The following is a 24080-nucleotide window of genomic DNA, read 5'->3' as shown; positions in this document are numbered from 1 at the left end:
TCGAAGGGCCGAATGGCCTACTCCTGCACCTATTTTCTATGTTTCTATGTTTCCATGAATGGGTGATTCTTGACCATCAATCAAACAGTCTGGTTTCCTGACTCCAATAATTGAACGCTTTTATTTGGTAGTTCTACAAAGAAAATGATAAAAACAGACATTTTTCTCACGGGTGATGCTTGCAGCGGTGCCCAGGGGATTCATCTTTAATTCCTGAGACTCCAGAGCAACCCTGGAGGGTTGGTGTAATGTATTTGCTTCATGGGTTCTTTGCTTAAGAATTCATAGCAACACATCGCTATTCAGAACTAGTTGGTTTATTAGCAAAGGTTTAACAATCACACTACACATTACCAGTTCATCCAGCAAGCTCACAACCACCTGCCTCATCGTGGATCCCCCGAATCCAACTGGCTGGGGTTTTATTGAGTCTTGTGAACATCACGTGACTGGCTAAGCCACTCCCAACTCAAAAGCTCTACAACTATTTCAGCTGCACCTGTAAATCAAATGCCCTTATTAAAGTGTCATCAAAACGGACAAATGAACAAATTAAACTTCAGACATTAAACAGATCAAATTAAAATTTGGTTGCCAGGGGTGATGATACACTCCAGTCCCTCCAGTGTCCATCTCTCACAGAAGGCCACAAGCGTACCAGTGGACACCACGTGATCCATCTCAAGGAACACCCTGGCTCGAATGTACCCGCGGAAGAGAGGCAGGCAGTCGGGTTGAACAACCCCCTCAACCGCCCACTAGAAATAATTCCCAACCTTGGGATTCTGTGCAGATTTGATTTGTTTCTTTATAAAGATTGGATTTTAAATGTTATGAAGAACCGTAACAATTATAATGAATTTTCAAATGGCCTGTACTCGGATCGATCCTGCTATCTTGGCATTATTAGCACATGCTCCAACCAGCTGAGCTAACTGGCAATGTTAACAGTGCTATAGCCTATTGCCACACTAGTCTGAAAATGCCTGATCTTGGAAACTAAGCAGAGTCATGCCTGGTTAGTACTTGGATGGGAGACTGCTTGGGAATACCAGGTGCAGCAGGCTTTTCCAAAAATAAACAGCTCTATAAACCTGTACTCATAGGTGCATACATTACTGTTGGCAACCCTAAAAGTAAGCGTTCGCATCACCCAGCTTTTTTATGATGGCTTATTTTTCGGGGGGATTAGCGAAGACACGTTACTCTTATGTAAAGAAGTGAAAATAAAGGTAAAAAAGGAACTTGCCAACACTTGTTGATCATAAATTTGGATAGGCAAAGTCTGGGAGTCCTGGAAGCGAGTCAGTCGCTAATAGGTTTCAGAGAAATACATAAAGGAGTATCTGTTAAATAATTTAGCTAAATTTACTGCCAATTTCGCAATTAAAAACAAAAAATTCCGAACATGACTCCGCATATTTGGTGACATGGGGGGCTAAATTGGACAGCCCCCCCAAAAACGGGGCGTGGGGATTGCGTGGGCCATTAACCCATGGCTATTGATTGAAATGCAGGTAGGGCACCAGCTTTGTGCTGCCTGCTCATTATAAATACTTCTGCGTGCAGCCAGCGCTCCCCGCACTGTTCATTGACTGTATGCATCGGCAGGGGAAGCCAAAATTGTAACATCACTTAAAGCTGGGATGGGGGGATTGTCCAATGAGGAGCGATTGAATAGACTCGCCCTATATTTTCTAGAGTTTAGAAAAATAAGAGATAATCTCATTGAAACATACATAATTCTGACAGTGCTTGACACGGTAGATGTTTCCCCTGGCTGAAGTGTCGAGAACCAGGGGTCAAAATCTCAGAATAAGAGGTCGGCCATTTAGGACTGAGATGAGATGAGGAGAAATTTCTTCACTCAGAGAGTGGTGAATCTTTGGAATTCTCTACCCCAGAGGCCTGTGGAGGCTCAGTCGTTGAGTATATTCAAGACAGAGATTTGTGGATATTAAGGGAATCAAGTGCAGGAAAGGGGAGTTGAGGTAGAAGATCAACCATGATCTTACTGAATGGCGGAGCAGGCTCTGGGGGCTGAATGGCCGACTCCTGCTCCTAATTCTTATGTTCTTACCCCGCACCTCTTAAAGGGGAGCTGCGTTGTGGCTGGACCAGGTGCTGGGTGTCCTGCAGGAAGTGACACTGTCCGAGGAAACAGTGAGCAATGGCACATCATGAGTGTGGGCTCCAAGATCTTCAGACACTGCACTGGATATCTTGGTTGAGGAGGTGGAAAGGAGGCGAGATGTCCTTTATCAGCAGGGGGCGGGGGGGGGGAGGGGGATTCAAGACAGACACTGCGAAGGCAGTGGGAGCAGATAGCCGCGGAGGTCACTGCCAGGCGTTTAGCCCCGAGGACCTGGATGCAGTGCCAAAAGAAGTTCAGTGACCTCCCGCAAGTGGTCAATGTCAGTGAATGCATTTTCAGATGCCATGTCCAACCAACTGGGCCACTAGCCTCAGCCACTGCTCAAATCACCACACCCCCATCATGCACCTACCAATAATCTCTATCAACCAGGACTCATACCTCACACACTTAGCACGGCTGCAAGCCTCACATACTTACTGCCTCAGTACCCACACTCACTGACACACTTTTCTCTCTCGCGCAGGACAGGGCGCTGCACAACCGGAGGCTGCAGGAGCTAACCGGCAGGGGACAGATGCGCCTGCATGTCCTAACCCCCATGGAGGCGATGGTGCTGGTCGTTAATTGGAATGCCCATTGTTGAGAGCATGGCTGAAGTCCTCACACCTAATACTCCTTCTCACTCCACCCTCATCCCACATTCTCTTCTGATTTGCGCAGCAGGTGGTGTACACATGCACCTCTTACCTTCTCCCCCGCCGCCGTTCACCACAACCTTATCCTTGCACCTTTTACATTGCAGATACCCAAGAACTCCAAACTGGACAGGCAGTGCAGGAAGATCAAGAAGAGAGTAATGATGAAAGAAAGACAGACTTGCATTTATATAGCGCCTTTTATAACCTCCAGACGTCTCAAAGCACTTTACAGCCAATGATGTACTTTTGGAGTGTAGTCACTGCTGTAATGTGGGAAACACAACAGCCAATTTGCGCACAGAAAGCTCCCACAAACAGCAATGTGATAATAGAAACATAGAAAATAGGTGCAGGAGTAGGCCATTCGACCCTTCAAGCCTGTACCATCATTCAATATGATCATGGCTGATCATGCAACTTCAGTACCCCATTCCTGCTTTCTCTCCATACCCCTTGATCCCTTTAGCCGTAAGGGCCGCATCTAACTCCCTTTTGAATATATCTAACAAACTGGCCTCAACAACTTTCTGTGGTAGAGAATGCCACAGGTTCACAATTATCTGAGTGAAGAAGTTTCTCCTCATCTCAGTCCTAAATGGCTTACCCATTATCCTTAGATTGTGACCCTTGATTCTGGACTTCCCCAACATCGGGAACATTCTTCCTGCATCTAACCAGTCCAATGTCGTCAGAATTTTATATGTTTCTATGAGATCCCCTCTCATTCGTCCAGTGAATATAAGCCGAGTTGATCCAGTCTTTCTTCATATGTCAGTCCTGCCATCCTGGGAATCAGTCTGGTGAACCTTCGCCGCACTCCTTCAATAGCAAGAATGTCCTTCCTCAGATTAGGAGAGCAAAACTGTACACAATATTCAAGGTGTGGCCTCACCAAGGCCCTGTACAACTGCAGTAAGACCTCCCTGCTCCTATACTCAAATCCCCTAGCTATGAAGGGCAACATACCATTTGCCTTCTTCACCGCCTGCTATACCTGTATGCCAACTTTCAATGACTGATGTACCATGACACCCAGGTCTTGTTGCAGCTCCCCTTTTCCTAATCTGTCACCATTCAGATAATATTCCACCTCCCTGTTTTTGTCACCAAAGTGGATAACCTCACATTTATCTACATCTGTCCACTCACCTAACTTGTCCAAGTCACCCTGCAGCCTCTTAGCATCCTCCTCACAGCTCACACTGCCACCCAGCTTAGTGTCATCTGCAAACTGGGAGATATTACATTCAATTCCTTCGTCCAAATCATTAATGTATATTGTAAATAGCTGGGGCCCCAGCACTGAACCTTGCGGTACCCCACTAGTCATTGTCTGCCATTCTGAAAAGGACCCATTTATTCCTACTCTTAGCTTCCTGTCTGCCAAGCAGTTCTCTATCCACGTCAATACATTACCCCCAGATAATTTGTTTTGTTGATTGAGGGGTAAATATTGGCCAGGACACCAGGGATAACTCCCCTGCTCTTCTTCGAAATAGTGCCATGGGGTCTTTTATATCCACCTGAGAGGGCAGAAGGGGCTTCGGTTTAACATTTCATCCGAAAGACGGCACCTCCGACAGTGCAGCACTCCCTCAGCACTGCACTAGAGTGTCAGCCTAGATTTATGTGCTCAAGTCCCTGGAGTGGGGCTTGAACCCACAACCTTCTGACTCAGAGGCGAGTGTGCCAACCACTGAGCCACAGCTGACATTTGATTTCCCACTCGCAACCACCAGCCCAAATACTAACACTGCACGTATATGCACATGGTGAGACTCCGGGCACAAGTGGTCTGCAGCCAGGGAAGAGGGCATTGGTAGCACAGCTGCCAGCTTGCCAGAGAGCGAGGTCGCACACTGGTTCTGCTGCAGAGGACTCAGATGAGGATTTCAATGGGGCGGCTAACAGAAGAAGGCTGATGGGTATCACAATGAATGCTTGGTGCATTGGGCAGCCTGCCAGAAAGCTTGCATTCAATGTGAAGGAGCATGGAGGGTCCAGCACCAAGCTTGCACAGTGCTTTGCACAGAGCTTGAAGCCCATCCTTTCCAGCTGAAGTGGTGGCCAACTTCATTAGTGCACTTATGGACCCAACCATGAAACAGTGTCTGATGGCCGATCTCTCAGCTTCCATTGCAGCACAAGCAGCAGCCACCCAACGTCTGAGTGCTGCAGTGAAAGCTCAGACTGAAGTCATATAAGCTCGCTTGTTGCCACGCAAGCACAGACTGCTGCTATCATGTCTGCGGATTACAGTGTTCAAAGGGGCTTGCAGGGAGTCACAACTATCGAGCAGTCTGTCCTCCAGCAGATGGCTAGGATTGCTAAGGTGCCGCCATGGTGGGAGTGGCAGTGGCTCCATGGAGTACAAACCTGCTGTCCTCTCTCAGGATCACACAGGATATGCAGCACAGAAATAGGCCATTCGGCTCAACAGTCCATGCTGGCGTTTATGCTCCACCCGAGCCTCGTCCCATCTTTCCTCATCTAAATCTATCTGCATAACCCTCTATTCCCTTCTCCCTCATATACTTGTCCAGCCTCCCCTCAAATACATCGATACTATTCGCTTCAACCACTCCCTGTGGCAGCGAGTTCCACATTCTCACCACTCTCTGGGTAAAGAAGTTTCTTCTGAATTCCCCGTTGGATTTCTTGGTGATGATCTTATATCGATGGCCCCTAGTTATGCTCTTCCCCACAAGTGGGAACATTCTCTCTGTATCCACTCTATCAAAACATTTCATCATTTTAAAGATCTCTATTAGGTCACCCTTCAGCCTTCTTTTTTTTCCAAGAGAAAAGAGACCCAGCCTGTTCATCCTTTCCTGATATATATACTCTCGCATTTCTGATATCAACCTTGTAAATCTTCTCTGCACCCTCTCCAGTGCCTCTATATGCTTTTTATAATATGGCGACCAGAATTGTACGCAGCGCTCTTAGTGTGGTTTAATTAAGGCTCAAGGTTTAGCATAACTTCCCTACTTTCCAATTCTATACCTCTAGAAATAAACCCTAGTGCTTGGTTTGCTTTTTTTATGGCCTTGCTGACCTGTGTCGCAACTTTTAGTGATTTGAACTCTGAGATCACTTTGTTCCCCTACCCCACCTAGACACGCACCCTCCAGATAATAAGTGGCCTCCCTATTCTTCCTACCAAAATGGAATACCTCACATTGATCTGTGTTGAACTTCAGCATTCGTCTTCCCACCCCTGCCACTCCACTAGCCCTTGCTATTGCCTGTCAGCCAAACTGCACAGACTGCTGCTGCCCATGCCGAGATGATGTAGTCCGTAGCCCGGCCTTCTAGGCCCAGAGCTGCTCAAGATTGTGCTCCAAGGCAATCTGCAGTCTCTCCCACTAAAAGTCAGCAGCCTTCCACTAGCCATGCTGTTGCCACTGGGGTAGCACGGAGGAGGAGCACTAGGCTAACAACAACTTATATATATATATAGAGCGCGTTTAACATAGCAAAACCTCCCAAGCCACTTAACAATAGCGACATCAATAAACACATTTTTGACACCGAAGCACAGAAGGAGTTATCAAGACAGGTGATGGTCAAAGAAGTAGGTTTTAAGGAGCATCTTAAAGGAGGAGAGAAAAGTAGAGAGGTGGAGAGGTTTAGGAAGGGAATTCCAGAACCTAAATGATTGAGCCACTAAAAACTCAAGATGCCAGAATTGGAGGAGCGCAGACATCTCTGGGGGTTGTGGGGCTGGAGGCGATTACAGAGATAGGGAGGGGCGAGGCCATGGAGGGATTGGAACAGGAGGATGAGGATTTTAAAATTGTGGCATTGTTGGACCGGGAGCCATTGAAGGTCTGCGAAGGGGTGATGGGTGAACGGGACTTGGTGCAATTCAAGATAAGGGGAGCAGAGATTTGATGAGCACAAGCTTATGGAGGGTGGCAGATGGGAGGCTGGTCTGGAGAACATTGGAATAGTCAAGTCTCGAGGTAACAAAAGCATGGATGAGGGTTTCAGCAACAGATGTGCTGAGGCAGGGTCGGAGGTGGAAGTAGGTGGTCTTGGTGAAGGTGAGGATATGGGGTCGGAAGCTCACCCCTGGGTCAACACAACACCAAGGTTAGGAGCGATCTGGCTCAGCTACAGACAGTTTGCAGGGATGCAAACGATAATCAGGGAATGGAATTTGTAGCGGGAATCAAAGACCCAACGGCTTCAGCCTTCCCACTATTTCGTTGGGGGAAATTCCTGCTGATCCAATGTTGGACAAGCAGTGTGACAAATCAGAGATTGTGGAGGGATCCAAAGAGGTGGCCAGCTTGATAATACAAGGGAAAATCAGGCGGAATATAAAAAGTACAGAGGAGAAGTGAAAAGGGAAATAAGCGGGGCAAAGAGACAGTACGAGAATAGATTGGCGCCAACATAAAAGGGAATCCAAGGCCTTCTGTAGGCATATTGACAGTAAAAGGGTTGTCAGAGGAATCGATTAGGGACCAAAATGGTGATTTATTAGTGGAGGCAGAGGCATGGCTGAGGTACTAAATGAGTACTTTGCACATGTGTTTACCAAGGAACAGGACTTCGCAAAACTATGGTCACCAAAGCGTGGAAATTATGATGAACCTGTATAAAACACTGGTTCAGCCTCAAACTGGAGTATTGTGTTCAATTCTGGGCACCGCACTTTAGGAAGGATGTGAAGGCCTTAGAGAGGGTGCAGAAAAGATTTACGAGAATGGTTCCAGGGATGAGGGACTTCAGTTACGTGGATAGACTGGAGAAGCTGGGGTTGTTCTCCTTGGAGCAGAGAAGGTTGAAAGGATTTGACAGAAGTGTTGAAAATCATGAGGGGTCTGGACAGAATAGAGAGAGAGAAACTGTTCCCATTTGCGAAAGGGTCGAGAACCAGAGTGTAATGTATGCACCTGTGAGTATGCTCACAGGTTTGTGGAGTTGTTGAATTGTGAGTGGCTTATCCAGTCACGTGATGTTCCCAAGGCTCAATAAAACCCCAGCCAGTTGGGTTCAGGGGCTCCATGATGAAACAGGTGATTATGAGTCGAGTGGATGAACTGGTAATGTGTAGTGTGATTGTTAAACCTTTGCTAATAAACCAACTAGTTCTTACTAGAAATATGTTGCTATGAATTCTTAAGCAACGAGCTCTTGAAGCAAATACATTACACTGAAGACACAGATTAAAGGTGATTGGCAAAAGTACCAAAGGCGATCTGGAATGCACTGCCTGAAAGGGTGGTGGAGGCAGACTCCATCACGGCTTTCAAAAGGGAGTTGGAGAAGCACTTGAACGAAACAATTTGCAGGGCTACAGTAAAAGGGCGGGGAGTGGGACTAGCTGAGGTGCTCTTGCAGAGAGCAGGCCGAATGGCCTTCCTCCGTGCTGTAACCATTCTATGATTCTGTGATTCTATAGTAAACAAGGAGGTTATCAGGATATTGGATCAGATAAAAATAGATAAAGACTAGGTACTAGGCAGGTTGGCAGTACTTAAGGTGGATAAGTCACCCGGTCCGGATGGTATGCAGCCTAGGTTACTGAGAAAAGTAAGGGTAGAAATTGCAGAGTGCTGGCCACAATCTTCCAATCCTCCTTAGATACAGGGGTGGTGCCAGAGGACTGGAGGATTGCAAATGTTACACCCTTGTTCAATAAAGGGGAAAAGGATAACCCGAGCAATTACAGGCCAGTTAATTTAACGTCGGTGGTGGGGAAGCTTTTAGAAACTAATTCGGGAGAAAAATCAACAGCCACTTGGACAAGTGTGGATTAATTAGGGAGCGCCAGCACGGATTTGTTCAGGGCAAATCGTGTTTGACTAACTTGATTGAGTTTTCTTATAAGGTAACAGAGAAGGTGGATAAGGGCAGCGTAGCTAATGTTGTGTATATGAACTTTCATAAGGTGTTTGATAAAGGGCCACATTCTAGGCTTGTTAGCAAAATTGAAGGCGATGGGATAAAATATATTCAAAAAGGAGTTAGATGTAGTCCTTACTACTAGGGGGATCAAGGGGTATGGCGAGAAAGCAGGAATGGGGTACTGAAGTTGCATGTTCAGCCATGAACTCATTGAATGGTGGTGCAGGCTCAAAGGGCCGAATGGCCTACTCTTGCACCTATTTTCTATGTTTCCATGTTTCTAAAAGGGATAGTGGCAGCATGGATACAAAATTGACTAAGCGATAGAAAACAGAGTTGTGGTGAATGGTAGCTTTTAGGACTGGAGGCAGGTGTACATTGGAGTCCCCCAAAGTTCAGTACTAGGACCACTACTGTTTTTGATACGTATTAATGACTTGGACTTGGGGGTACAGGACCCAATTTTAACATTTGCAGATAACATGATACTTGGAAGTGTAGTAAACAGTGAGGAATATAGTAATGGACGTCAAGAAAAAATAGACAGGGTGGTGGAATGAGAGGACACATGGCAGATAAAATTCAACACAGGTGTATGAGGTGCTACATTTTGTTGGGAAGAAGGAAGAGAGACAATACAAGCTAAATGGTAGAATTTTAAACGGGGTGCAAGAAGAAAGACATGGGGGTTGTGCTCATACTCTGTTTGTTGCACGAACTCTCACTGGACGGGCATTAAGACCCTGCAGGAACTATTCTGCTGGTTCATGCTGGTTTGGGGACACCATTTTGGGAGTTGCTATAAAGGACACAGTTAGTCACACTACTCCTGTTTTAGTTACTCTGTTTATTTACGTACACAACATAATTTGGCGAAGAAGATGAATCAAATTAACCTCTCTACCACCACCCCAATCCCAACCCCTTCCCGCCTTTCATCTCCACACCCGGGGATTCTCCAATCCCATGGCTGAGATGGATAAAAAGCTTTTCTATGTTCATCACGGCAAGTGGGTTAGATGGCGACAACGTAACACCAGCTCGCTGCCGTGCAATATTTATCTACTGCCTCGGCACCGAAGGCCAACGCATCTTTGGCCAAATCGAAGACACGGAGTCCTACCACAAAGCGGTAAGCACCCTAGAGAAATATTTTGGGCCAAAGAAAAGTATCATGTTGGAGAGATACAATTTTTGTCAAAGGGGCAAGGGAGCGGTGAACCAAGCAAACAGTATATCATTTCATTAACTGAACTGGCTGCTACGTGCAACTTTGGAGCACTCACAGAGGAAATGATTAGGGATCAAATTATTGAGAAAAGAACGATCCCCCGCATTCGGGAATGCTTGCTAATGGAGGATGACAAAGTGATATTGGACAAAGCAACTAATTTAGCCATCCAAATCGAATCAGCGCTTTCCGATTCAAAAGCAAAAAGATCGACTCCAAAATTGAGGTACTTGGGGGTCATATCTGTCCCGATATAGTACAAGGGCATAACATTAGAGAACTTTTCCTTTCATGTCGTGAAGGGACGAAGCCTCATGAGTGTTGACCTTTTTGACAAGCTTGGGTTCAAAGTTTACGACCTAACCGACACACCTGTACACATGGTAGACTTTGACAAGCAGTATCCCTCAATCTTCACAGGGTTTGGAGTGACAACTAATTTCTGCCACCGTCCCCGCATTGATCTTTCTGTTAAACTGGTTACGCAGCAACTTCGCCGTCTCCCATTCGCGGTTCATGACGCACGATGGTCTGTATCAGTATCGATGCATGCCCTACGGACTATCTTCTGCACCAAGTGCATTTCAGAAGATTGTCACTACTATGCTAGCAGGCATAGAGGGAGCCCTCAATCTGCTTGATGATATCGTCGTCCATGGATGCACAATGGAAGAACATGACCAGTGACTTCAGGTTGCTGCACAAGGACATCCCTTGGGAATGGACGGATTCCCAGGCTCAGGCATTCACCACATTTAAGGAGAAAATCCCGCCCCTCCTACCCTCGCGAACTTTGATCTGAACGCCACTATGTACGTTACCACAGATTCATCAGACACCGCTATGGGTGCTGTGCTCTCGCAATGGATTGCCGGCTTGGAACGCCCAGTCGCTTTCGCCTTTCGCACGCTCTCATCTGCAGAACGTAAATACACTACAGGGGAATGCGAAGCACTCGCTTGCATCTACGCATGTGAACGCTGGCACATCTACCTCTATGGCAAGAAATTTACCCTCCATACGGATCACCAAGCGCTAACTATGCTACGCTACAACTAGATCCGGGCACAGACCACTACGAATCAACCAATGGTCAGATCTTTGATGTACAGTAAATTGCTGGCAGTCGCAACCACATAGCTGACATACTCAGCCGCTCGACACCTATTTCGGACTCTGGTGCTGACTTGTTCACAGATGACGACACATATGTCACGTCGATCATCACTCAGTCCATCAGAAACCTTGTCTCCTGCAACAAACTGAAAACCGAATCACAAAATGATGCTAAGCTCCAGCACATGTGCCACTTCCTCCAGACTGAGTGGCCTTAGCAAATTCCGGAAGAGTTGAAAACTTTCCACAGACTTTGTGAAGACTTTTCCATTTGGAACGATGGCTGCCTAGCTCGTGGTGATAGAGCAGTAATTCCCAAGTTGCTTCAACAGCACGTTTTCTCATTGGCACACGATGGACACCCAGGCATTGTCCGCATGAAGCAGAGATGTCGCGGTTCAGTATGGTAGCCTGGGATTGACACTCGCATTGAGGAGTTCATTTCACACTGCGAAGCGTGCAATCTGAGCGCAAAGGCCACAAACATCCGACCAGAGCCAATGAAGCCCATTCTATGGCCACAAAGACCATGGCAACAACTTTAGTTGGATATCTTCGGTCCAGTTGAAGCAGCTCCACAGCATCAGCGTTTCCTTGTTGTAGTACATGACCTGCATTCCAAATGGCCAGAAATCACTACAAGTTCAGTGGCCTCATCAACGATCTCCACGATTCTGCAACGTATGTTCACAAAGTGGGGCCTCCAGAGGTCATAATCACTGACAATGGACCACAGTTTGTGTCTGACCAGTTTGCGGATTTCCTCATTCGTCATGCTATCGAGCATCGCGTTACTGCTCGGTACAATCCTCAAAGCAATGGAGGTGTTGAGTGATTTAACCGCGTCATCAAAGAGGGTTTGGAAGCCAACCTCACAGCAGGCCAAACATTCGACGAAGTGGTTCAAACTATTCTTCGCACGTATCATTCGGTAAAGCATTCGCTAAAGGGGAACTCGTGATTGGGCGGAATCTTCACTGGCTACTGGACATTCTCAAACCCCCAGCCAAACCCAGCATGAAGATAACCAAACTCGCATCCCAGATTTCAGAACGCCAACGAAAAATGGAGTTGTACACTGACACAAAACGACGCGCTCAAAAGACCCAACTGAAGAATGGAGATTGGGTCATAGTTAAGTGCCCAAACTGTAGTCATAAGCCATATATTTACTTTTGCCTCCAAAACAGTTCGGGCGAAAGTTCAGCCCTCATACCTATGAGCTCAATGATGGAACTCGATGGAACACTCGGAGACCGACCCCAACTCACAGGCCAACAGACCATCAGGATGGAACAGAGGCACCATTCTGGTTCCCAAACGAAAACCTCGATCAAACACCGCAAGCTCCACGCCGGTCTCAGCGTATCAGAACACGACCTGGCTATCTCAAGGACTTTGTCTGTACATAGACTGTGTTTTCAGAGGGGGAAAAATATGTTGTGTTCATACTCTGTTTGTTTGTTGTACAAACTCTCACTGGATGGACATTAGGACCCTGCGGGAGCTATTCACACACTTCCGTAAACATGCTGGTTCATGCTGGTTGATGGACACTATTTTGGGACTTGCTATAAAGGACACAGTTAGTTACATTACTCCTGTTGCAGTTAGTCTGTTTATTTATGTACATAACAGGGTTATTTATAGACAAATCGTTGAAGGTGGCAGCACAGGTATCTTTTTATTCCTGGGATGTGAGCATCACTGGCAAGGCCAGCATTTATTGCTCATCCCTAATTGCCCTTGAGAAGGTGGCGGTGAGCCGTCTTCTTGAACCGCTGCAATCCGTGTAGTGCCTTATTTTGTTTTTCGTGGTGGTTGTGACTGACTTGCTAGGCCATTTCAGCAGGTAGTTAAGAGTCAACCACATTGCAATGGATCAGGAGTCACATATAGGCTAGATATAGGATTTCCTTCCCTAAAGAACATCAGTGAACCAGATTGTCATGTTTGTAACCTTCACATAACTGTAACCTTTATGTAACAACACTGTACACTGTATACACCTGAGTAATGCACACCTTGACCACAGGGGGTGAACTTGTGGGAGACACTCCTCACCTGGTCATCCAGGTATATAAAGGGAGGTTCCCACACAGGGTCGGCACTTCTTGGTTCTGGAAATAAAGGTTCAGGTCAGGTAGTGACCTTGTCTGCAGTACATGCCTCGTGTGATTCCATAGTAAGGTGTAAGGACACTACACAGATGGGTTTTGACAACAATCCGATAGTTTCATGGTCACCATTACTAACATTAGCTTTTTGTTCCAGAGTTATTTAAATGCCGTGGTGAGATTTGAATTTACGTCACTGGGTCATTAGTCCAGGCCTCTGGATTATTCGACCAGTAACATAACCACTATGCTGCCATTCCCACAGTTAATAAGCACATGGTGTCCTGGACTTTATACATAGAGGAAGAGAGTACAAAAGACAGAAGGTTATGCTAAACCTATAGAAAACACTAGTTTGTGTCCAATTTTGGGTGTTATGTATTGTCCAGGTACATTAAATGTAATAGTACAATGGTGCGCCACAGAGGGCACTGTGGTAGGGGACCTGAAAGTACCTGCAAGACAGAGTATAAAAGGCTGCCCACCACACCTGAGAAGGCACTCTGGAGTTACACAATAAAGAACTAAGGTCACAGCAGTTACTACAACACGAGACCGTGTGGAGTCAGTGATTTGTGTGCTACGCACATCACATTGGCGACAAGGACACGGACGAACTTCACGCAACCATGGCTACTCTGGGCTCGTTAAAGGATTTTATGTTGGGCAATGATTGGGAGGCCTTCACGGAAAGGCTCAAGTACTACTTCACAACAAACGACCTGACGGGGAACAGGGACGCACTGAAAGAGAGGCGTAAGGCGATATTGCTTTCCAGTTATGGCGATGAGGTTTACTGTCTCGTCAGGGATTTGCTGGCACCCGAGAGCGCCAGGGACAAGTCATATGAGGAGCTGATCACATTCATTCGTGACCAACTGAAACCGAAGGAGAGCATCCTCACGGCCCGGCACAAATTCTACCACCACTGCAGACCTGAGGGCCAGGATGTCACCAAATATGCTGCGGACCTCAGGAGACTCTCGGCACCGTGTGATTTTGGCACACACCTTGAAGAGGCGTTGCAGGACGTTTTTGTTATGGGGATTGGCCATGAGGGTCTCCTTCACAGGCTGCTATCCACGGAACCTACAGTCACCCTGAAGCAAGCCATCACCATCAGCAGGGCATTTATGACCTCGACTTGCAGCACCAGGCAGATGATCCACACAGTCTCGAACCCGGCAGGCACTGTCCACAGGATAGCGCCCACCATGGGCAAAACTGCAGAACGTGGCTCTGCCCGGGGCAGAGAGCACGGACCTCGGGGTCTGGGAACTCAGAGTCCTCCGAGGGGGGCTAATCGAGTAGCACCATGCTGGCGCAGCGGAGGAAGCCATAGGGCTCACCGGTGCAGGTTTGCGGAGTATATGTGCAATACCTGCCACACAAAAGGCCACCTTCAGCGTATGTGCAAAAGAAACCTGACTCACCGTGTGGCTGAGGAGATGGTAGATGATCCACCATCCAGCGAGGAGCAGGCAGAAGAAGATGAGGTGTTGGGACTAAATACGTGTACCGACGATTCGGCCCCAGTGATTATGGAAGTCAAGATCAACGGAGTCCCTGTGAGTATGGAAGTGGACACTGGATCGGGTCCGTCGTTGATGAGTCAGAGAACTTTTGATAAACTGTGGGTCAACCCAGCTGCACGACCCAAGCTGGTCCCGGTCACGGCAAAGCTGCGTACCTACACCAGGGAACTGATACCTGTCCTTGGCAGAGCAGATGTGCAGGTATCTCACGGGGGCGAGGCGCATGGGTTACCTTTGTGGGTCATTGCAGGCGATGGGCTGACGCTACTAGGCAGGAGATGGATGGGGAAGGTCCGTGGGAGCTGGGAAGACTTCATCCCTCCACAGACCGCTGTCCCCCGGGTCCCCAAAGAGCAGCGCCCACCGAGCCGGAGGAGAAAGAAGCCGTTCATTGGCAGTCTAAATCCCCACACAGGCGAGCAGACCCTGGAAGAGCAGGCGTTGAAATCCACCGACGTGCGACAAATCGGGGAGGCCCACGCGCCGAGAAAGTCGGGTGGCGGTCGCGGCTACGGTGGAAGCCGGGACGGCAGCGGCGGTGGTGGGGACTACGGCAACGGCAGGAGAGGAGGCTACGGCGGCAGAGGAGGCGGCCGGCATAACTCGGGAGAACGCAACAGCTACTCGGGTAGCCAGAGCGGCGGGGACGGCAGCAGTTACGGCAAGTATGGAGGTCACAGGGACTATGACTGATCGCATCATTCTTGGCCGTTTTTCCTCCCTCCTGCAGTTATCAGTATATTCTGCACAGAGCTGCGCCGACAGCTATATCAGTATTTTCTGCAAAATCTTGAAAATATATCCACCGCCAGCCATTATTGAATGCTGTGCGCTTCTCCGAATCAGTGTCACAAACGCCCTTATTCAGAACCGCCATTTCAATAAGAAACATCAATGGCTGTAGCTGAAGCACGGGGGAGGGTGCAGGGAGAACGGAAGGTTTCATACCATCTTGCTCATCGGCAGGCGCTAATCCTGACTCGACAAACATCTTGGAAATCAGTAACCCGGGTTAAGGTAGATGCTGAAATATCATGAACAAACTTCTGAAAAAAAAAATTTAACTTTGAATTAATTTTAAAATCTAATAATTTTTAATTTAATGGAGAAATAACAAAATAAAGTGATCTCACTGCCAGCGAGCTCAAGATGGTAGCGAGCCTCGGGCTGCAAAGAACAAAGGCAAGCAGTACAACTAAAATGGCGACGCCTAAAGGAAGCCTCGTGGGAATCTCAAGCTGGCGTCTTAAAAGGGAAATGCACCCGGGAGCCTTAAAAGGGCCTTACACCATTGGCGGTCCCCACAAAAAGACTTTTGTAAGGCAAGAGCGAGTCTAAATGTGTAATATGATTTGTATGATGTAGTGATTTCGGATAAGAGTTGATATTTTGATGCTGAATGGTTACTGTGTTTAAAATGTGATGGGGAAGAATGATTTATGAAAAGAGTCAATACCACGAGGTACAATTAAAAGGGTTAATGGGTCCGTGACTAACATGCCTAAGGGGCCAATGCGATTTCCGATATTATGTGATTCATGCAATGGTTCAGCGGCTGCAGATGAGCCACTGAGGCGACTACTGAGAACAGAGGCAACGCACTAATTGCCATACCCCTGTCTCAGCAAAGCCCATCACCTCGGGCAAAAAGGGGCAGTACACTGCCATTGTACCTCACCCAGCGGAGCTAGGATTAAATAACTGTTCAGTGCACCTGCAACATTTTGACATAACATCTGTACCACATATACGTACCATACAAATGTACTGTCTATGTATACCTGCTTTCTGTTGGAGGTTATACTCGTGTACTTCATCACCCATGTAAGGACTGCAAATACCACATGCTTGCACTGGATCGCAAGCATGATCTCTACATGGGGGAGGAAGAGGAAAGTGGATGGTCATGGACTCTCACTCACAAACCAACCAGGATGAACAAGGCCGAGGTTACCGGCAATGGCTTTTGGAACTGGGGGGTAGGGAGTGAGATGTTATGTATTGTCCAGGTACATTAAATGTAATAGTACAATGGTGCACCACAGAGGGCGCTGTGGTGGGAGACCTGAGAGTACCTGCAAGACAGAGTATAAAAGGCTGCCCACCACACCTGAGAAGGCACTCTGGAGTTATTCAATAAAGGACTAAGGTCACAGCAGTTACTACAACATGAGACCGTGTGGAGTCAGTGATTTGAGTGCTACACACATCACACTGGGCACCACTTAAGGAAGGTCGTGAAGGCTTTGGAGAGGGTACAGAAGAGATTTACTGGAATGGTTCCAGGGATGAGGGAATTACAGTTACGTGAATAGACTGGAGAAGCTGGGGTTGTTCTCCTTGGAACAGAGAAGGCTGAGGAGATTTGCTAGAAGTGTTTAAAATCATGAAGGGTTTAGATAGAGTAAATAAAGAGAAACTGTTCCCAATGGCTGAAGGGTTGAGAACCAGAGGGCGCAGATTGAAGGTGATTGGCAGCAGAACCAGAGGTGACATGAGGAGAAACGTTTACCCAGCGAGTGGTTAGGATTTAGAATGCACTGCCTGAGAGGGTGGTGGAGGCAGATTCAATGCTAGCCATCAAGAAGGAATTGGATGACTACTTGAAGGAGAAAATGTTTCAGGGATATGTTGAAAGAGTGGCAGAGTGGGACTGACTGGATTGCTGGGAAGTTTAGAACCAGGGGTCACAGTCTCAGGATAAGGGGTCGGCCAATTAGGACTGAGATGAGGAGAAATGTCTTCACTCAGAGGGTGGTGAATCTTTGGCATTCTCTGTTCCTAGGGGTGTGAAGGCAGATTCATTGAGCATATTCAAGACAGAGATCGCTAGATTTTTGAATATTAAGCGAATCAAGGGACTATGGGATAGTGCAGGAAAGTGGAGTTGAGGTAGATCAGCCATGATCTCATTGAATGGTGGAGCAGGCTCGAGAGGCCCAATGGCCGACTCCTGCTCCTATTTCTTATGTTCTTATATTCTTCGAAAGACTCGATGGGTCAAATGGCCTCCTGTGCTGTACTATTCTATGATTCAATGATTCTATAAATGTACACAGGTTTTATTTTTCTATCCATTTAAAATAAAATTATTTTCTCTGCTTCCTTAGGTTTCCATTTAGAGCAGAGAAGCTTTTCTCTGCAAGGGCTGGCAGGCTGCCTCGTCTCAGATTAAAGAAAGATTAGGGTCAGAAATTTGGTATGGCCTGCATTGAGGAGGTGACGGCGCCGGAGTGTTACCTTTAGCTCCAGGCGATGTCTACCTCCCCAAAGTGGGATATTCAGTTGTATTGCCCTAAGAGGAGAGTGGAGCGCGAAGGGAAGCATTCCACAAACTCTTAGGACGCCAACGGAGCGATAGGTCGTCTCCATTGTTTGGTGCTTGGAAAAATCCTTGATGAAAATTCCAATAAACCTCGCCCACACTTCCCCACCACTGCAACAAATAAATAGAAGTTGAAACGCTGAAATTTCAGCAGTTACCTTGCACTGCGGACGACATCGCCCCGGGATCGTCACTGGACCGACTGCTTTCCCAGCCAGTCTCAGCGTCGGCGTGCGGAAGAGTGAAGTTGGCAAACGCTGGACCACGGGGGCGTTGCAAACTCGGTGATGTCACTGAGTGGGAGGCGTGAGCGAGCGCAGCGCAAACTGTTAGCAACGCCGCTAAACCTTCACTGACGTTCGCGGCAAGAGCTGACAGCACGGCGTTCGCGCAGGAGGTGTTTAGCAGCCCCCCTTTAGCGCACCTCTCCGGCACTAATGGTGGCGCTAAACGACCAAATTTATCCCCCTTGAACTTTGTGCAAGCCAGTTGATTCAGTTGGTGTTGTGACAGAAAGAAAGATTGTGTTTATATAGCACCTTTCACAACCCCATGACGTCCCAAAACCAATTAAGTACTTTTGAAGTGTTGTCACTGTTGTAATGGAGAAAACACAGCAGCCAACTTACACATAAACAGGCCTTTGACACTGTCAACTGCGAGGGTCTATGGAGCGTCCTCCTCCGTTTCGGATGCCCCCAAAAGTTTGTCAACATCCTCCGCCTGCTCCATGCCGATATTCAGGCCATGATCCTTACCAAAGGATCCATCACAGACCCAATCCACGTCCGGTCCGGGGTCAAACAAGGCTGCGTCATCGCCCTAACCCTCTTCTCAATCTTCCTCGCTGCCATGCTCCACCTCACAGTCAACAAGCTCCCCGTTGGAGTAGAACTAAACTACAGAACCAGTGGGACCCTGTTCAACCTTCCATCATCTCCAGGCCAGGTCCAAGACCACCCCAATCTCTGCGTCAAGCTACAGTATGTAGACGATGCTTGCATCTGTGCACATACAGAGGCTGAACTCCAGGACAAGGTCGACGTATTTACTGAGGCGTACGAAAGCATGGGCCTCATGCTAAACATCCGTAAGACAAAGGTCCTCCACCAGTCTGCCCCCGCCGCACAACACTGCCCCCCAGTCATCAAGATCCATGGCGCGGCCCTTGACAACTTGGACCATTTCCCATACCTCGAGAGCCTCTTATCAACAAGAGCAGACAATGACGACGAGATTCAACACCGCCTCTCGTGCCCCAGTGCAGCCTTCGGCCACCTGAGGAAAAGAGTGTTTGAAGACCAGGCCCTCAAATCTGCCACCAAACTCATGGTCTACAGGGCTGTAGTAATGCCCGCCCTCCTGTATGGCTCAGAGACATGGACCATGTACAGTAGACACCTCAAGGCACTGGAGAAATACCACCAACAATGTCTCCGCAAAATCCTGCAAATCCCCTGGGAGGATAGACGCACAAACATTAGCGTCCTCGACCAGGCCAACATCCCCAGCATTGAAGCACTGACCACACTTGATCAACTCCGCTGGGCAGGCCACATAGTTCACATGCCAGACAAGAGACTCCCAATGCAAGCGCTCTACTCGGAACTTCTTCACGGCAAACAAGCCAAAGCTGGGCAGAGGAAACGTTACAAGGACACTCTCAAAGCCTCCCTGATAAAGTGCGACATCCCCACTGACACCTGGGTCCCTGGCCAAAGACCGCCCTAAGTGGAGGAAGTGCATCCACTGAGCACCTGGAGTCTCATCGCCGAGAGCATGCAGAAACCAAGCGCAGGCAGTGGACAGAGCGTGCAGCAAACCAGTCCCACCCACCCTTTCCCTCAAAGGCTATCTGTCCAACCTGTGACAGGGACTGTGGTTCTTGTATTGGACTGTTCAGCTACCTAAAGACTCACTTTTAGAGTGGAAGCAAGTCTTCCTCCATTCCGAGCACTGCCTATGATGATGAAACAGCAGTGTGATAATAGCCAGATGATATGGTTTTTTTAATGATGCTGGTCGAGGGATAAATATTGGCCAGGACACTAGAGAAACCTACCCTGCTCTTCTTCTAAACAATCAGGGTTGCTTCGAGATGAGTTATCAGCAGGTGTGCCCAAGTTCTGCAGGTTGTCATCTTCTTTCCTTCTGAGTGCGTGTGGAGCTGGGTTAAAGAAAGAATAAAGAGAATGCCATTGTTTCAGGTCAATGTTTTCTAACTGTTTGATCCTCGAACTTTCAATCAAGAGTTTTCCAGATGAATGAACGTGTAACTTCCATGACTAGACATCATCTGCTCAAACCATATGCAGTTACAGGATTGGAAACAGAGATTGTTTGAGAAAGACATCAAAATAGGTTAAAAGAAAGAAACAGTTACAGAGTTATGAAAAAAAGAATAAAATTGGAGTAGAAACAGGGATTTCCTCTGTCCTTGTATGACAGGCAGGGCAGGTTCACTTATTGTGGTTTCACTTACATGTCATTTGGTTTTCATTGTCTGAAGATATTCAGAAATCTTTTCCGTAACTTCACCATCAATGTTGCCTTTCTTCAGTTGGTTTAGTCTGTAACATAGATTTACTGACGATTATTTTATTCGATCCTGGGATGTGGGCATCGCTGGCAAGGCCGGCATTTATTGCCCATCTCTAGTTGCCCTTGAGAAGGTGGTGGTGAGCCGCCATCTTGAACCACTGCAGTCCGTGTGTTTCCACAGTGCTGTTAGGGAGGGAGTTCCAAGATTTTGACTGGCTCTTAGTCAGGTGGTATGTTATGAGCACCTGTCCTGATGGTCAGCATGCCGACTCTTGTTGATTTGACGGGGTCAGCTTCACTTTGCATAATGTAGTCAACCCCTCCCCCACCTCCGTACTGGGAGCTCACCATGGGGGGCTAGGAGCAGGAAATTGTGTTGCTCTTAAGTCCTTTAGTGGGCTGATTAGATGGGACGATGGATAAATTTTAAAGGATGCAGCCAGATAAAAGCTAATGCTTATGGGCTGAAAAATATTGTTAACCTTTACATATATTTTAAATCTATATTCCAGCATTTGCAGAAGTTGTTTGGATAACAAAAGCGACTGGCAAAATCTAACAGTTACCTCATCATCTATTAGCGCAATCCATATTTTGAAGATCAGTTCTCAGGATAGTCTGTCCCACACTTGGGATGGTGCGTACAGGGAAATATGTGCACTGTGAATCAGTAAACAGGAAAGAAGTTCATCTCCTGGCGGAGACAGAATTGAGATGTTACAATCTGGTTGTCCACCGAACCACTCAGGATTCAGGATTCCTGACCAAAAGTGCTGGTATCAGAGGAATGAGTTAAGAGGAAAGACTGAAAACACTTGGGCTCTTCAGACTTCAAAGGGGACACCTGTGGAGGGCCCTCAAAGAGGTGTAAAGATAGTACACAGTACAGAAATGGTAAATCCGAGTAATGCTGTCAAGCTAATGTGTCAGTTAATGCCAACCATAACTCAGTGGGCAGCACTCTCGGCTCTGAGAAGGTTGTGGGTTCAGGTCCCACTCCAGAGACTTGAGCACAAAAATCTAGGCCAACACTCCAGTGCAGTGCTGAGGGAGTCATCATCATCACAAGTAGTCCCTTGGAATCGAGGAAGGCTTGCTCCACTCTAAAAGTGAGGTCTCAGTTGACTGTACAGTCCAATACGGGAATTACAGTCTCTGTCACAGGTGAGACAGATAGTCAATGGAGGAAAGGGTGGGTGGGGAGTCTGGTTTGCCGCACGCTCCTTCCGCTGCCTGCACTTGGTTTCTGCATGCTCTCGGCGACGAGACTCGAGGTACTCAGCGCCCTCTCGGATGCTCTTCCTCCACTTAGGGTGGTCTTGGCTCAGGGACTCCCAGGTACCAGTGGGGATGTTGCATTTTATAAAGGAGGCTTTGAGGGTGTCCTTAAAATGTTTCCTCTGCCCACCTGGGGCTCGCTTGCCATGTAGGAGTTCCGAGTAGAGCGCTTGCTTTGGGAGTCTCGTGTCGGGCATGCGGATAGTGTGGCCCGCCCAACGGAGCTGGTCGAGTGTGATTAGTGCTTCGATGCTGGAGATGTTGGCCTGATCGAGAACACTGACATTTGTGCGTCTGTCCTCCCAGCAGATTTGCGCTGAGGGAGTGCTGCACTATCGGAGGTACCGTCTTTCGGGTGAGACGTTAAACCGAGGCCCCGTCTGCTTTCTCAGATAGACGTAAAAGATCACAATGTACTATTTCGAAGAAGAGCAGGGGAGTTAGCCCTGGTGTCCTGGCCAATATTTATCCCTTAATTGATATAACAAAAAACAGATTATCTGGGCCTTATCACATTACTGTGTGTGGGAGCTTGCTTGTGCGCAAATTGGCTGCTGCGTTTCCTACAGTACAACAGTGACTGCACTCCAAAAGTACTTCATTGGCTGTAAAGCGCTTTGAGACATCCGGTGGTCATGAAAGGCGCGATATAAATGCAAGTCTTTCTTTCTAAGGAGAACAATCCCAGCCTCTCCAGTCTCTCCACATAACTGAAGTACCTCATCGCTAGTACTATTCTCGTAAATCTCCTAGGTTTTTGACAAAGTGTGGTGCCCAGAATTGGACACAATACTCCAGCTGGGGCCAAACCAATGATTGATAAAGATTTAGAGCAGCTTTTTTCCTTTGTACTCTATGCCTCTGTTTATAAAGCCAAGGAGCACATATGCTTTTTTAACATATTTATTAACTTGTCCGCCAACTTCAAAGATTACCGTACGTTCAGATTTCTATGGAATTAATTTCTGCAGCTCAACTGACGAGCATAGCACTGCAAACTCCTATACCCAACTGACGAGCATAGCACTGCAAACTCCTATACCCAACTGATTAGCATAGCACTGCAAACCCCTATACCCAACTGATTAGCATAGCACTGCAAACTCCTATACCCAACTGATTAGCAGAGCACTGCAAACTCCTATACCCAACTGATTAGCATAGCACTGCAAACTCCTACACCCAACTGATTAGCATAGCACTGCAAACACCTATACCCAACTGATTAGCATAGCACTGCAAACTCCGATACCCAACTGATTAGCATAGCACTGCAAACTCCTATACCCAACTGATTAGCATAGCACTGCAAACTCTAATACCCAACTGATTAGCATAGCACTGCAACCTCCGATATCCAACTGATTAGCATAGCAGTGCAAACTCCTATATCCAACTGATTAGCACAGCACTGCAAACTCCTATCCCAACTAATTAGCATAGCACTGCAAACTCCCATACCCAACTGACGAGCAGAGCACTGCAAACCCCTATACCCAACTGATTAGCATAGCACTGCAAACTCCTATACCCAACTGAGTAGCACAGCACTGCAAACTCCTATCCCAACTGATTAGCACAACACTGCAAACTCCTATACCCAACTGATTAGCACAGCACTGCAAACTCCAATACCCAATTGATCAGCACAGCACTGCAAACTCCTATATCCAACTGATTAGCACAGCACTGCAAACTCCTATCCCAACTGATTAGCACAGCACTGCAAACTCCTATACCCAACTGATTAGCACAGCACTGCAAACTCCAATACCCAACTGATCAGCACAGCACTGCAAACTCCTATATCCAACTGATTAGCACAGCACTGCAAAATCCTATACCCAACTAAGTAGCATCGCACTGCAAACTCCTATACCCAACTGATTAGCATAGCACAGCAAACTCCGATACCCAACTGATTAGCAGAGCACTGCAAACTCCTATACCCAACTGATCAGCATAGCACTGCAAACTCCTATACCGAACTGACGAGCATAGCACTGCAAACTCCTATATCCAACTGATTAGCATAGCACTGCAAACTCCTATATCCAACTGACTAGCATAGCACTGCAAACTCCTATACCCAACTGACGAGCATAGCACTGCAAACTCCTATATCCAACTGATTAGCAGAGCACAGCATACTCCTATATCCAACTGATTAGCATAGCACTGCAAACTCCTATACCCAACTGACGAGCATAGCACAGCAAACTCCGATACCCAACTGATTAGCAGAGCACTGCAAATTCCTATACCCAACTGATCAGCAT

At 47.3% G+C, this 24080-nt stretch overlaps 2 protein-coding genes across 2 annotated transcripts in view; both read left to right on the top strand.

The window, feature by feature from the left end:
- The window catches only part of LOC139239097 (gremlin-1-like), a 265225-nt gene that overhangs the window by 97215 nt on the left and 143930 nt on the right, over positions 1–24080 (top strand). The window lies entirely within an intron of this gene.
- On the top strand, positions 14940–15350 carry LOC139239045 (uncharacterized). The gene has a single exon (XM_070867550.1). The coding sequence runs from the start codon at positions 14940–14942 to the stop codon at positions 15348–15350; it is 411 nt and encodes a 136-aa protein (XP_070723651.1).

Source organism: Pristiophorus japonicus, chromosome 26 (assembly GCF_044704955.1).
Source record: "Pristiophorus japonicus isolate sPriJap1 chromosome 26, sPriJap1.hap1, whole genome shotgun sequence".
NCBI lineage: Eukaryota > Metazoa > Chordata > Chondrichthyes > Pristiophoridae > Pristiophorus > Pristiophorus japonicus.
This window is presented reverse-complemented; position numbering and strand designations above follow the sequence as displayed.

Coding starts and splice junctions, on each gene's coding strand:
- LOC139239045 (XM_070867550.1), top strand. CDS start 14,940: ATGGGGAAGGTCCGTGGGAGCTGGGAAGACTTCATCCCTCCACAGACC.